This window comes from Mustela nivalis, assembly GCF_964662115.1.
Source record: "Mustela nivalis genome assembly, chromosome: 1".
Lineage (NCBI taxonomy): Eukaryota > Metazoa > Chordata > Mammalia > Carnivora > Mustelidae > Mustela > Mustela nivalis.
In genome coordinates, this window is record NC_139020.1 from 103,691,946 (window position 1) to 103,708,097 (window position 16,152).

The window sequence follows — 16,152 nt, forward strand, 5'->3', positions numbered from 1 at the left end:
GACACAAAGCATCCATCCTTCAAACCAATAAAATGCCAAATCATCACGTGTCTGTGTAGTACATACCAAATTCAGGGATCAAAGGAAGAAAGGAAGTGAATTTAAGCACTAAACTTTTAAGAAGTACCTTAAAAAAAAAATCCATAGCTTTCTCTGAAGAAATAAGTATGGTAACAAGCAAACACAAAAACCAAAAAAATCTTTTAGAAGTAGGTTTGGTTAAAGCAAACAACTCAACTGCCTGATCTCCATAAGTGGGATGAAACACTAGGTGGCCTTTCAATCACAAAGCTGGCGTTGACCTTGAAATCATATGAGGCAGACAGAAGGCAAGCTAAAGAGCAGACACATGGCCCAACCTCACAGCAGTTGGGTAAGAGAGACTGTCATAAGTACTATAACCCCATGGAGGGCCTTTCCTGGCTGGAAAGTGGACACAGCATTAAGATTTGGGTCTGCACCCCACTCCTGGCTCGAGCTCTGTCTGTGAAACGGTTGTTCCACACTCCAACCCTTGGAGGCCTGGGTATTTACTCACTTCACTGGACAAAGGTATGAGGCCCAGGTTAAAGAGAGTGGAAACAGCAGACACCAAAAACATCTTTGTCAAGATCTCGGCTATAAGGACAGCTTTTACTCCCAGCCTTTGTTTCCTTGCTCTCTGCATTAAGTTTCTTCATCTGAATAGAACAGGTATAAAATCTGCCCTTAACTTCCTTATTTAGGGGAGATAAACGAAGTTAACTCCTAAAATGGCTTGTCTCCTTGAACAATGGCTATGTGTCCCAGAAGACAGGCCCCAGGAGGACAGAATCACCTCAATCCAGAGCACTGAACCTGAAGGCACAAAATCAGCATTAGCTACTCAGTCAAAGTTTCATTCATTCAAATGTTTAGTAAGTACCTCCTATGTGCACACCAGAGTCAGAATGGACACTCATTTATCACTGTTTTCTAGACTCTTCCGCCATCCCTTGTCTGTGATGAATAAACAAGAGAAATTGGCCAAGCTACATACTAGCGTGGGTCATGCTCAGGGAAGATTCCATCTCAACCCAGCCCTGACACATGGGAAATTAAGAATGAAGCCAGTAGGGCACCTGGGTGGCTCAGTGGGTTAAGCCGCTGCCTTCGGCTCAGGTCATGATCTCAGGGTCCTGGGATCGAGTCCCGCATCGGGCTCTCTGCTCAGCAGGGAGCCTGTTTCCTCCTCTCTCTCTCTCTGCCTGCCTCTTTGCCTACTTGTGATTGCTCTCTGTCAAATAAATAAATAAAATCTTAAAAAAAAAGAAAGAATGAAGCCAGTGACTGGGAAGGTAGCAAACCGCTGTGTTCAGCTCACCTGGGGATGCTAGTCAGGTAAGTCATGACATTTAGGAAGTCTTCCTCTGGGAGGTGTTTGAACCCCACAAACTCTGGAAAAGTGATGATGGGGGCACCATCTTTCCCTCGGCCTCCTGCAACAAAAATGGGTGGTGAAGATGTTAACAAAATGTCTTCATGTCGTATCCTGCAGGTAAGGGACTTTGACTAACATCAAGCTGGGAGCTAGATACTGGTCTCCCCCTTTTCTCTCTGTATTATTTCAGACTAGAATGTGAGAAGGTTGATATGGAACTATCTTGAAAAAGTCTCTTCTCCTTCATGCTTGTTCAAGTGTTATGAGAATTCAACCCTTAAATCCTTTGAAGATAGTTACTGTATAAAAGGTAGTATTAATTTAATTACTTTAGCATAGGAGGAACAGTAAGTAATTCCAATGTGAATATATAATATTGTTCTTTATTTCTGTAATCAGTAAATATCAAAGCTAAAAGAGTATGGTGGTTAAGAGAATTCATTCTAAAATCAGGCAGCCCAGGAGTGCCTGGGTGGCTCAGTCGGTTAAGCGTCTGTCTTCAGCTCAGGTCACGATCCCAGGCTCCTGGGATCAAGCCCTACATCGGGTTCCCTGATCAGCAGGGAATCTGCTTCCCCTCCCTCTCTACTGCTCCCCCAGCTTGTGCTCTCTCTAAGAAATAAATTTTTAAAAATAAAAATAAAATCAAATCAGTCAGTCTGGTTCAAATCCTGGTTTGCTACTTGATTTCTACATGATTTTATGCAAGATACTCAATCTAAACAGGAGTTTCTGTCTATATATATATATCACAGGAATAATACTTGTACCTACCTCAAAAGGTAATGTGAGGATTAAGTGAGAACATATATGGAAAGCAAGGGAGTACAGTGCTTACTACATATAAGTGCTCAAAAAACAGTGACCATTATTATGGTTATAATTATTACAAGGAGGAAATAATCAATGCCCTTCAATAGCTTACCAACAGGGATAGAATACACCACTGTGAAAATAGAAATGTAAAATTAATATATAAATATTTAATCTATCAGAACAGAGGTCACTAGATTAAATGAAACAGATGCCCTTTCCTCATCTCGCTGCAGTGAGGTGCAGTTATATGACTGAGTCCTAGTTCCATGGTTCCTAAACTGTGTCCCACGTACTCAGAGAACCAGGGTGAGCTCACAGAAGCACCATGAATATTTTATTTTATTTTTTTTTCACCATGAATATTTTAAATCTTTGAGGGAAACAGCAATAGTTGGCATCTATAGGACACCATGTATGCTACCAGCTTGAGATAGTTCACAATTCCAACATTAAATTGCACTATATTCTTTGGAAAGTCACTGCATCTTTATGAAGTTGGGTTTTTGGTGGCTGTTGAGATAAAGAGCAAGTACAGTATGAAAAGTAATGTAGGGGGAGCCTGGGTGGCTCAGTTGGTTGGGCGACTAACTACCTTTGGCTCAAGTCATGATCCTGGAGTCCCAGGATCAAGTCCCACAACCAACTCCTGGCTCCATGGGGGTCTGCTTCTTCCTCTGACTTTCTCCCCTCTCATGCTCTCTCTCTCTCTCTCTCTCTCTCTCTCAAATAAATGAATAAAATCTTTAAAAAAGGAAGGAAGGAAGGAAAGTAATGGAGGACAGCAAAAAAGGGTGGTGATATCCAGTCTCATTTCAAAGCTTGAGATTATTGTAGTTACCTAAGAATGCAACTTAACCATTACTTTTTCTTTCAACTTACGTGTTTGTTTGTTTTTCCAAACAGCTACTAAGTCCTAAGGATATATAGGGTTACTAAGTTGTTTTAACTGTTAGGTATTGCTTTTGGCCAAAATACTAAGGCTGAGATGTCTGAGACTGAAAAACTAAGGCCCCAAGAATGGCAAAAGCTACAGTCAGTGAGGTAAGAAATGAGTTGCTGGGAGCACCTTCTGGGCTGTGCCCTTGGAGGAAAACTACTTTAAGAAAAATAAAAGCTCCCAAGTGAGGCCAACTACAAATGACAGCACATATTACACATCTAATGAAAGAGGTATGGCAGGGTGTGGCTTAATGAGAACTGTGTGATTATGAGGGTGTGGCATCAATGAAGAAATTACAGAAAAGAAGACTCAGAGAAGCAAGGGCGGGCCATGCACCGTCAATGCCTTCTTAAGGAGAGGACCATCTTCCTAAGGAGATGGTCCACCATCACGGGAATCTAGGCCATGCCAACAGTGTATGACACCACCACTCAGACCATCCAATCCACTCTGCTGCTCTGAGCCCACACCTGATAAGCACTTTCTGCTAGACTCCTTTACTTTCCCTGTAAATTTGTTTCCAGGACAAAAATGTGCTGTCAGGCAAACATGAGTATTTGTATCACGTAAAGAGTAAGAGAGCCTTGTGGTTTTCTATACCAGTCTCTTCTAGGTACTGTCAATGTTGGGTGAGGCTCTCAGAGACCAATCACTATGGAATGAAACTGTGTGATACTTGTTTGGATGACTAGCCATTCTTCTCTGGGAAGTATTTCTTTATTAATTCTACATGTTTATTTTAAAAATTTTTTAAAGTTACCTGCAGATCAGATACTTGTCAAACTTTGACATGGTGTTAAGCTGCCTCATTGTGTTGACTGAAGACAACTCAAATCGGGATACTATCAGCTTTCACCTCATATTCTTCCTCTTTGCAGTTTTATACCCATAGGAAGTTTTAGATAAATGCAAATTAAGAGAATTTACATCTCTAGTAATTAGTAAAATTACTAGTTAAAATTAGTAAAATTTAGTACTAATTACTAAAAAGTAAAATTAGATGCATTATAACACTGTACTAATTGCATAACCAATATTTGCCAAGAAAATAGCTAAAACATTTCAAACACTCAGGACACCCTAAAATATTTATTAAGATAGGATTATACTATTTAATAATTTTGTCTTTTATTGTTAATTATAAATTAAAGCTCTTCACACCTAAGTAGAGAAAGATAGGTGGAGTGTTCTTATATCTTGGTTAATACCAATACTGAACACCAGAGAGACCCAAAGTTAACTGGGGACACCACCTGCTGTTGAAAATTAACCTTAAGGGACAGAAGCCCCAAGGAGACAAAGCTAAGCCTCAATACAGTCATTGACAACCCACAGCAAGGCATTCGGTGCCACCTTGTGAGAAAACATGGAAATGCAAAAGGATGAAGGTGCCAAAAAAGTCCTATTCAAGGAAAATAAAGAAAACCAAACCACTTGGAAGTTAAGTAAAGTGGTGACTCAAATTTTAGTACTCCTGGTATAATTTTTACCTTCTCATTTAAATGGAAGAGGACTAGGTTCATTGCAGAAAACAGCAGTAAGTTCTTGGGATACATAAGAGTACTCCCATGAGGGTCTGGTGTTGGCTGGCAAGAACTTTTGTCCTATAGAGAATTTAGAACACTAGGAAATCCTATAGGAAGATGGTGAAAACCAACAATGAAAGAAAGAGGTAGTTAACTGCTATTTGCCTCCCAAAATCCAATTTCTTTCTCTCTTCCCCCAAAAACTGATTTTAGCTGGGAAAATGGTAATACTACTTCCTGGGAGACACATTAGAAATGTCAGGGCCTGGGATACCAAATAATCTATTCTATATAATAAAGAATTGTCCTACACCCTGTGCGATTCCTGAATATCTTAACAGAAACTCAGTATAAGTGAGAAATCCAATTACAGTGATCAGATCCTATAAATTCTGTTTTATATATAATAATAAATGTTTTTTTAAGTTTTCCATTTTATTTAGATATAATTGACATATAACATGGTATTAGCTTAAGGTATACATACAATGATTTAATATATGTATATAATGTAAAATGATCACCACAATAAGTTTAATTAATATCCATCACCTCAAAAATCACCTTACAACTCTTCAGATCTAATCTCTTAGCAATTTTCAAATATACAATATGGTACTGTTAACTGTAGTCACCATGTTGCACATTACATTTCCCAGAATGTATTTATCTTATAACTTGGAAGTCTATACTTTTGACCACTTTCCTCCACTTCCCCCCAACACCCTGCCTTTGGCCACCAATCTTTATCTCTGTTTCTATGAGCTCAGTTTTTCTTAGGTTCCACATACAAGTAAGATGGTAACGTATCTGCCTTTCCTTTCCTGACCCATTTCACTTAGCATAATGCCTTCAAGGTCCACCAATGGTGTCACAAATCAAAAATTACTTTTAAATGGTTTAGTATATACTGAATTTTTCATAATTGTAACTACCCTATAAATTGAAGGAAGATAATACTGTGTTCAGAATTTATCAACTCTGTTCAGAACTATTTCAACAATTGTTTACTCTTTCAGAAAATCACTACAGTAAGGCCACTGAGGGGTCTGATCACCCACACCACACCCCAGCATTTACAGCTATCATATTCATGGTGACTCTGAACACCTATTTTATTACTTTTTCTAGTACAGCTAGAACTACATATGGAAATACATATTTTTTACTACTCTTACTTGCCTTTTATTTCTCCTTTACTACTCTCCTTTTCATTTTCTTTCTTTTTTTTTTTTTTCAGTATATGCATGAATAGGGGATAGCTATTCACCCACCAGGAGCACACAACTGAACTAAATTGGCTAGCTTCCCATGACATTAAGTGTATCCATATAACTGATCCAGGTACAAGTCAGTGGTATGCGGTGTGTGCTGCTGCTGAGCTGAAGCTTCTAAGAAGCCATATGCAGTCTTCTCCCTGTCTGCTTCCTGGATACACATAATAATATGGCCACAAAGTGGATAATAGTAACATGAGCCATAAAGTGAAAGGAACCTTCATGTGTGAGGAACAAGGAGAAAAGTCATCTGCTGACCACGAACATACATGCTGGAGTGCTCCAAGCCAAATTAACTAAATTCCCATTGTGTTTGTCTGAACTACTATACACTTAGGAGTCTATTTGGTATAGCAGCTCAGCCCACCCTAACTAATACAGGTGATGGTATCCTAAATTCCAACTCAAGATGGTGTGGGGGGGTAATGTAAATCATTTGTTATGAAAAGAAGATTTCAGTCCAACCTGGTTGAGAACCATTTCCGTAGTCTACACCCCTCGATACAATAGCCACTAGACATACGTGGCTATGGAGCACTTCCGATATAATCAGTCCAAATTGAGATGTGCTACAAGTGTGAAATACAAACTGGATTTCCAAGACAGTGTGTGGAAAAATGTAAAGTACCTCAACAATAATTTTGAATAGAGATGATGTGTTGGAGTAATATTTTAGATATGCAGGTTAAATAAAAGAGCTATTAAAATAAATTTCACATGTTCCTCCTTGATTTTTTTAATATGGTTACTACAAAATGTAAAATTTTGTGGGTCAAAACATATGTGGGTCATGCTTTATTTCTATTAAGCAGTACTGCTCTTTATATTTTGTTGCATTGGTTCTCATTTCCTGGATGCCAAGTTACTAACTCTATCTCTGATTTCGGCAGAAGTTCTGACTCTGGGTATTTCTTTGATTTGACATTCTCCATTGTTTCAGTGAGAATTTCCCACTTTCTGGGGGGAAACACTGTGGACTCCACAAACCTAAGAGTATTTTACAATTTTGTTATTAATTACTTCTAAAAGGTTATGTAACAGTGGGGGGGACTTAAAGACAATGATTTCAAGGGGGGGAAACAACTATTAAGTGGCTAATTTATAACCAACCCTCTCTCTCCTGACCACCTTCTATTGTAGCCATTTCAAAGCTAAATATTCGTCTCTCCTGACCTCCTTGCTGGCAGATAGGGCTGCACAACACAGTTCCGGATGACACATAAGCAGAAGTCTACCAAGAGCTTCTGGGAAAGTTCTTGCTCTCCTGGCCAAAAGAACAGAAGAAGCCAGCATTGCTTCTTTACCTTCTTCCTCCTTTGGACACAGACTTGATATCTGGAGCTGCAGCCGCCGTACTGACATTAAGACTTCAGAAACAAGAGAAACATCCAGAGAATCACAAAGATGCACCCTTAATGTCTTTGAGCCACTGATCCAATACAAGGAATTTCTACTTTTGGACCTCTTGTTATGTGGCTTAGAAAACAAAGAAACAAGTCCTACAAGCTAAGTTCTCTTAAAGCCAGATACTATGCAAGGCATTTTCCTTAAAACAGCCCACTTTATCAATGAGAAACCTGAGGTTCACAGTGACATACTAATTGTGTTGGAATGTGAACCCAGAGTTGTCTGAGCCCAAAGCCTGGAGTGTTTCTATCACACTAACCTGCTTATATCTTCTTACTTCCTAGCTAAGCCCTAAATTTAGAAATATCCCAAGAGGCCCTGACCAGTTTTATCAGTCCACTATCAGTTCTACCAGTCACTATCCAGTTCCTACAGTGGCCCCTGCCGACGGACTTGACCATCCGGAGGACCCCAACCATCTGGCCACAAATCTGAGTCACCCATCTCTCCCACTAGCCATGGGAGCACACTCGGAGCACAGCAGGCCAGGCAGCTGGGGCCTCACTGAGAAAAAGTCTCCCTGCTGTCATTCCCAGCATTCCTGGTTGACGGGGCCTCTGGCTCTTTCCAGAGCTCAGTGGAATCTGTAGAAAAATCTGTAGCTGGAGTACCCTCACCCTACTTGCCTGAATCAGGAAACAGAAAATGGCCATGACCCAGACCAGAGGCCATAGCTGGGTTGCCTCAGTGTGGGAAAAGACCTAAGCATGGAGATTTCTGTTTTACAACCACAAAGACACTGGCACCCACAACGGCCTCCTTACTGACATTTCATGCCACTTCAGGTAAGGACGAAAAGCAGGTCTAGTAATTCCAAGAACGTGCTGACTCAGAGAACCCCAGGGCTACTTATTTTCTTTGAAACTCGCCACATTGCAAAGGCTACAACTGCTAATCCATGCTCCTCTCTCATAAGAAGGGCAAACTTGAGGCCACAAGATGACAAGAGAAGCTCAAAAAATGAGAGACTGTCTCTGCCATGGTCAAAGTGACTCTCCTAATGCAGAGGTGTCCCCTTTGGTCCAGTGTGTTTTTCTGTAGTTATATGCTCTCCGTTAAAGACTGACAATTATCTCTGTTACTGACTTAGTTGTGGCATTATACACCATTTCAACTTTGAGCATGGCTTTGGTTCCTTATACAAATTATATCACGCCAGAAAGAAAATAATACTTTTTGTACTACAATTCAAAAATAAACATTTTTATGGGATTAAAATATATCAGGAAAAAAAGTAAATTAGTTGATAGTTGTAATGTTAAGCATTTTTCATGTACTATGTCTTTGATCCTTAAAATTATGATGATCCCACCCATTCATTACACAAATGAGGAAAGTGAGGCTTAGAAAACTGAGTTGCCCAAGGAGATGTAGCTGGCCAATAGTAGAACCTAAATCCCTATCTAGGGCTGTCTGACATCCATTTCTTTATTGCCTCTGAGAAATAAGAATAGAGAGAAGCACCTCAGTAATACTCCAAAATTGTAACTTTGGATCCTTTAATGCATGAATTAATCAGTCACTGGACTACTTCCCTAGATGAGCCACTATATATGCCAGAATCCTATGCTGGGACATTCAACTTTTGGTATAATGATACAGAAATCTGCTCCACCTCATTCATCATCCATTCCAGACCTTGACACGTGTGAGCCTTGCAGCCTTCTGGCATAGGACCCCAGCAGCAGTTGTCAGAAACCCAAAGGGCAATCCCCATCCTGCCTTTTGTTTTGCAGAACCCCAGCCTCCCCATGAGAAGCTATGCACCTTCAGGAGACTGGTTAGCATCCCCACCAGGACCATGACTACACTGCCTAGGCTGGGGATATAAGGAGCAGTCCTCACAAGACAGACCAGGAGGACTCGGATAATTTTGAACTGAGCTCCTATTATGTTATAGTTTCTGTTCCAAGCAATACAGGTAGAAATTTTTTAATGAGGACTTTGTACTTACAGAGCCTTCAGTGACTATAGGAGCAGCGGTCAGTGTAGAGGAAAGACCAAAGAATTCCCCAGAATGTCTGGATTGTATAAGACGTCCCCACCCACAGTACAACTCTGGGATGGGGAAAAGTATGCCAATAACAGAGATTACATTTCCCTCAAACTCAGTAAGATAAGGACTTGGAAGAAGATTAAATATGATTTAGAGAAAGGAAAGAAATGTGTCTTTTTTAATATCCATGTTGTAGGGTTAAATTAATATCAACTTCATATTCTTTGTGATGGAACTAAGGCAGCTTTGTTGCTTTTTTCTGATCTAGAAGATGAAGAGAGTAACTCAACCTCCTTATTCCTCTGTGACATGTGCTAAATCTCACATGTGTGGCAATCTCACACCATGCTTCTAACACAGGCCTAACTATAATTTAGGGTTTGGTATGTACCTCCAGTTTCAGTAATCAAAGTCACGTCATCATTCGCTAAGTGAATAAGAAAGAAGTGTGTTCTAGTAATGACAACTTCTCAGGGCTCAGAAGATTCCTAGCCTTTATGAACATTAACCTCCCAAATGCTCAATGGAAACCAATGCATTAAAATTAGGTTCATAAAAGCTAAGAATAAAAGACAAATTTCTCAAAGATCAAATAACCTCACCAATGCTCTAGAACCCTTAAAACCAAACTCTCTTAAGGTTAGATCTTAGAAAAACCTTCAACAAGAATGTAGGAAGAATATCATGATGGCAGCTGATATCAGTTATTTCCTTTTCCTTCCTCAAAATCTTTTTAGCTCCATTCTTCACAACCTCAAAGAAATGCATTCCCTTAAAGAAGATCAAATTGCACCCAAAAGCAATAGCAATGACATCTATGAGATCTGCCCCTCCTCCATCTGTTCATTCTAACTCTGGGAGAGGCTGAAGGGGTAACTGACTAAGACTTGGGTCCACTGTTCATTAAGGTCCAAGAGGCTGGGCCCTTCGCAACAAAATCTCTGCAGCAAAATCTAAAATACACATTAATTTGCACCTTACCTGAGAGAATGGCAAACTGTCTGTGAAGTTGTTCAATTATATCCACTGCCACCAACGGCCTGATTTCCTGCTGCATAATTTCATCTGCACAAACGAAATACAAATTAGTTTAAATTTGTGTAAATCACAAAGAGAATTTAAAAGGAATGGGGGGGGTAAGAAAGGGAAGCTTCATTACTAGGGAAATCTGGGACTTATCTAGGTATGATTACAGGCACTTATTCTCTTGAGAATACTATTCCCGAGATGCAGGAATGGATCTGGGTTTTGTGTGGTTATACCCATGAGCACAGGAACGCATTCCTAGAGCCTCTCCCAAGGCTTTAGGAGGGTCAATGCAAGGAAGGGGCCCTGAAGCTTAAGCTTCTGCAGCCTCACAAAATAGCTCCTCGGAGGATCTCATTGCCAAGGCAGGTACTCATGGACCTGCCCATATTTAGGTCTGCAGGACATCTTAAACACAATCTATGTCCCCAGAGTTCATCTCAAGCTGGGTCATAACATCTATCTGACATTTATGAAGGTTCTTTGCTTTTTGTTTCCTTCCTTCCCTCATTCCTTCCTTTATGCCTCCCTCCTTAATTACTTTTCTTCTCCTTCCAGAATACTTCAAGGGAACTCTTCCCACTGCCAAGCATGTTTAAGGAGACCTTTCTCCATTTTGTTAATTAAAGATACTCCATACTGAATAAAAAGTTATAGGCTTCCAAGGCAAAAATTCAAATCTTTCAAGCACAAACCTATAAATGTCCTCTAGCCCTAAGAGTGATTTGTAAGCCTTATGATTTGCAATCTATCCATCTGGGGAAAGGGGATTAGAGAGGAGAGAAGACTGAATGGAAATCGTTAGCCTGGGCTGGAAAGAGGAAGACATTTCACACTCTCACTGCCTAAGATATGATTATCCTCACTTAACTACTTCCCAGAGAATCTCAAAAAATAAACTGGCTCTTGTTTCTATAGCAGTTAAACATGAGTTAGGATTAAGGCGGAGCCACATAGTCTTGTACACTGATGCTAAACAGGAATCTCCCATTGATTCGGCCTGGAGTCAGGGTAACAGTATGATACTATGACGCTGACCAATCGGAAGATTGTATTGTGGAAGCTCCTCCCAGAACCTTGTTTTCCACTTCTCAGCTTTGGTGTGAAAGTTCAACGAAGTGATATATATGGGGATATACACAGTAGATGCTCAGTAAATACTAGTTATATTTCTTTGACTGGAAAGGACTTTCCCATGTTTGTTTTCTGAAAGTTTTCTTTTTAAGATTTTATTTATTTACTTATTTATCTATTTATTTGAGAGAGCGAGAGCGTGCCTATGAGCAGGGGATGAAACAGAGGGAAAGGTGGGGGGGGGGGGCGGTGGGGATCTCAGGGAGGGAAAAAAATCTCAAGCAGACTCCCACTGAGTGCAGAGCTGACTGGCACTTGATCTTAGGACCCTGAGACCATGAACTGAGCCAAACCAAGAGTGGGATGCTTAACCGAGTGAGCCACCCAGGCGCTCCTAGAAAGTCTTGTAAGGGCTGGGGCAAGTGCCAGTTTAAATGCTGAGACCCTTCTTAGGTGCCTGGGTGGCTCAGTCAGTTAAGTGTCTGCCTTCAGACATGATCATGATCCCAGGGTCCTAGGATCAAGTCCTGCACTGGGCTCCCTGATCCACACAGAGCCTGCTTCTCCCTCTGCCTCTCTCTGTCTCTCTCTCTCTCATGAATAAAATAAAATAAAATAAAATAAAATAAAATAAAATAAAATAAAATAAAATAAGATATGCTAAGAGCCTTCTCAGTGAATTCTACCACTTTCTCTGGAGGAAAGCAGGTAAACTCAGAGCTCGTTCCTTCATCCCTCCTTTCTCTTTTCCATCTTCCTCTTTCCATCCTGAATTCACTAAAAATTCACTAAACCCCTGTTTCACTTTATTATAGTGGGTACAATAATGACACTGTAGTTATATTTGGCAAAAGGGGAGGGTCTTCTTGGTTTTATACACAAACCAAAGTATTTAACAGTAAAATGATATTAAGTCTGAGATCTGCTTAAGAATGCTCAAGAGTTCCCTCTCCCCAGCCAAAAATGTATGGGGCAGGGGGAGGAGGGGATGAAATCAGAGTGACAAATATGGATAATTGTTAAAGCTTGTTGATGGGTCCGTGGGATTTCATTATATAATTCTTTTGCATATATTTCAAATTTTTCATAATAAAATATAAATTTAAACATAGGGAATTTAAGCAGGAACAGGAGTTATATAATTGAAGAGTTTTCCAGAATATAATCTCCCAGGAGTCTGAGAAAATGGTATACTCAAAAATACAGCTGGATTACTGTATTTTCATACCTGAGAGAGCATATTTAAGAGACAATGACCCAAAGAAAAACCAAGATCATAAGATGCTATTGTTATTGCACCTCAATATTTGAGGTGTGCTTTAGACATTTCAAATAGGTAAGATTTGAAAATGGACAACAGAAGTGAATTAAGCCAACCATCCCCCAATCCATCTCATTTTTTAAGTGAAGAAATGGAGACCCAGAGAGATTCTGACCTTGCCTGTGGTCATGTAATTTAAGCATGGCCTCAAGGTCAGCCTGGGATCACCCAACTCTAAGGACAAACCTTGGCTTTCTATGATAGGAGTTCCCAGACCCTTGGTCTTGAGCAGCACTGGCCTCTACCACTTGTGAGAGGGTAACTAGTGTCTCTCATCATGGGAGTCTGTAGAGTTTTGCCCAGCCTTCCAACAGAGAAGGTTTACCAAATGGGTAACCTGGGGTTACCCAATGAACAGGACTAAGATGTATAATTTGTTTTTCAAAAATAGAAATGAGCTGGTTTGCCTTTACTGAGAAAGCTTGGCCCCTCGCCAGGGAGTAAAGGGGCTGTCCTTGAAGATATCCAAACAAAAAAAACTCCTGACCCCACCTGGCCAGCCAAAACAGATCATGCGTGTTCCTTAGACTCAATTCTGACCCAGAGCAAGGAGATGATCTCAGACACACCAAGCTTTTAGTGATGCCTGACATCTATGACCCTGTTGGAAGAGGTTCAGCCCCAACTCGGTTCAGCCCCAAACAGGCCACATTCCTACTGTGACCGAAAGAGACACAAAGACCAGCCCTACTGCTGGTAAGCCTTGCTATCCACTCCTGTCTAGATGGAGTAAAGAAGAGAGGGCAGGAGCTCTTTGGTGTAAAGGAGCACCCTTCTCTGCAGTGGGAAAGAACCCAGACAGCCCTGCATGGGAAAGCCATTTCTGCCAACTCCTAGCTAGACTACCAGAGCAAGACTGAGCTTCACTCAGCTTCAGCATCCTCTGTTGCAGAATAGCTTTGCCTTCTCCAGAAACAGCTGGGCAGTGATGACCAGTGACGCCCCTCCGAGGTGGTGGTGCCTGCTATACTCTGCTTGGGCCCTGGGTCCTATGTGGAGGCTTCCTGCTTGCTGCTTGCTATTTTTGGTGTGCATGGATTAGGGAGAAACTTGTCTATTTCAACCCACACAAGGCCAGGGGAAGTGATAATTCAATTTCAACACAATCTGTATCCTGGGCAAAGTTACAAATAGTTCAGGAGAAAACCTGTCCCTTTTCTATCCCTGATAAGTATGCAGGTGAGTGATTGTATGCTACCCTGGACCCAGAGTTTCAGAGATGCAAAAGGCATCGAAGGGTATAACACAGCCTCCTCGGAGATGGATTAATAGCCTCACAGAATCCATGGAAACTCAACTTGGGAAGGCAGCAAATGCCCTGCACTGTCTGCCACCCAGTCTGAGAGAGTGGTGCAGGCTCTGGGGCAAGACCTTTCCCACTGATGGCAACCGTCCTCACAGCAGAAAGCAGGGAACTGCTGATAACAGCTATTTGCAATCTGCCTGCTGCAACTGGCCAGGAGTAAAGGGCAGCAAAACTCTTAGCCTTCCACCCTGGCTGTTCTGAAATTTCAGTCACATTGGGATTTGAAAGTTTCCAGTATGGTCTGAAGAAAAAAAGAACCAAATTACAAAGTAAGTAAGTAAGTTAGGGAAATAAACTTCGGTCTGGACCGAAGAGGGAAGGCAGCCCCAAGTTTGACAAACCCTGCCACATGTCTACTTTGCCAAGGGAATGTGGTGAACAGGAAAAAATGGAAGAGTTTGCCACCTAACTGGACTAGGAACAGGCCCAAAATCCCTGGTCCCAGCCTGTTAGTAACACTAAGGAGCCCCAGCTGTGAGCCAGCCCTGACCGCGCACCTCACAGATTAACTCATTTAATGAGTTGGATAATGACAGTAAAAGAATGCACCCCTGCACTAAAATGAACTTCTTCTGACCCACCCCGCCTTCTTATCCCCTCAGCTAGACTATACTTGACTGCCGGGAAAACAGGTGTGGACTAGAAGCTTGAGAAATCAGTTGCCGGGCTGGTACGCAAAGCCACCTCATGGAGACACACTGTTTGACTTCTCTTTTTTTATTGGCCAGGTCAGGAATAACACAAACCCATTTTTCCTTCTTTTACTGGCCCCTGTGCTATCGCAATGCTTTCCTGAACCATAAGATAGCACTAAGTCTTGTCCACAAATTTAATGATGAATAAAAAGCAACAGAAAAGCAGGTGGAAGAATTTTTTTTGAAGGAGAAATTCAGAATTTTAAAAGCAAGAACACTGGAAAATGACCAACTTCTTATTAGTCAAATAGTGCCATTAAAACAGCAATAGAATATCTCATTCACCCATAAAATAACCGAGATTCTAATATCCAATGCTGGGATCTTGTTGGAAAACCAGAACATAACCTTGGTGAGTGAAGCTGGTAGAGCCCTTTTAGAAAGCAGTTTCACAGTATTTTATCCAGTGATTATTGTGTAGCTACATACCAAACCCTTTGTATGCAGTATCTCATTTAATCCTCAAAACAATGCTAGGGGCAATTTGAACTAGATTTGCAATAGCTCATCCAAGGTTAAATAGAGTCAGAATTTGAATCCATCTCATTCTGAACTCCAAAGCCCAACATCTTAACTATTACAATATTAAAATCTTCATAATCCTTCATCTTATATATGGAAATTTATGTCAACAAAATAGTAAAATAAAAACTTTATACATAAAAAGGTAGACTGGAATATTATTAATAAGAGTGAAAAAATGAGGGATGCCTGGGTGGCTCAGTCAGTTAAACAGCTGCCTTCTGCTCGGGTCATGATCTCAAGGTCCTGGAATTGAGTCCCACATTGGGCTCTCTGCTCAGCAGGGAGTCTGCTTCTCCCTTTCCCTCTGTGGGTGCTCTCTCTCTCTCTCTCTCTCTCAATAAATAAAATCTTTTTTATAAAAAAGAGTGAAAAAATGAAAGCAAATATTATATGATTATGAAAACCATCTCCATAGAAAAAGATTTAAGGTATATCAAGGACATAAAAACCATATGTGATTGTAGACAAGTTAAAAGAGAAAGAAGAAAAAACACAGTGTATTAGTACAGGCATATGAGAAAAGAACACTTGAAATAGTTGTGTTAGAGTAATGGAATCATATTGTGGTTACCCTCTTCAGCTTACATAGAGAAAAGTATGTTCTGGTAGCCTTTATTTTTCATGCTAATAGGATTTTATTGAAGTATAATTTACATGTGGTACAATGCACAGGTCTTAAGTGTACAGTTTGATGAGTTCTGATAAATATATACACTCATGTAACCATCAGACAGGTCAAGATATGGAACGTTCCCATCACCCCCAAATTTCCTTGTGACCCCTGGTCCAGGCCCCACACTTTCAAGGGCACCACATCTTACCGCTCTTCTGCCCATAAATATGT

The 16,152-nt window shown here is 40.7% G+C and overlaps 1 protein-coding gene across 3 annotated transcripts in view; it reads right to left on the minus strand.

The window, feature by feature from the left end:
• MCF2L2 (MCF.2 cell line derived transforming sequence-like 2) overlaps positions 1 to 16,152 on the minus strand; it is a 250,664-nt gene that overhangs the window by 202,732 nt on the left and 31,780 nt on the right. For 2 of the 3 annotated variants that reach the window (XM_082692555.1, XM_082692556.1), the window contains exons 2-3: positions 10,343 to 10,426; positions 1,343 to 1,457 (exon numbers count right to left, since the gene is read on the minus strand). In XM_082692555.1, the coding sequence (XP_082548681.1) occupies positions 1,343 to 1,457; positions 10,343 to 10,426 (199 nt within the window). The remainder of the gene's footprint in view (positions 1 to 1,342; positions 1,458 to 10,342; positions 10,427 to 16,152) is intronic. The other variant, XM_082692557.1, reaches the window with a different exon arrangement.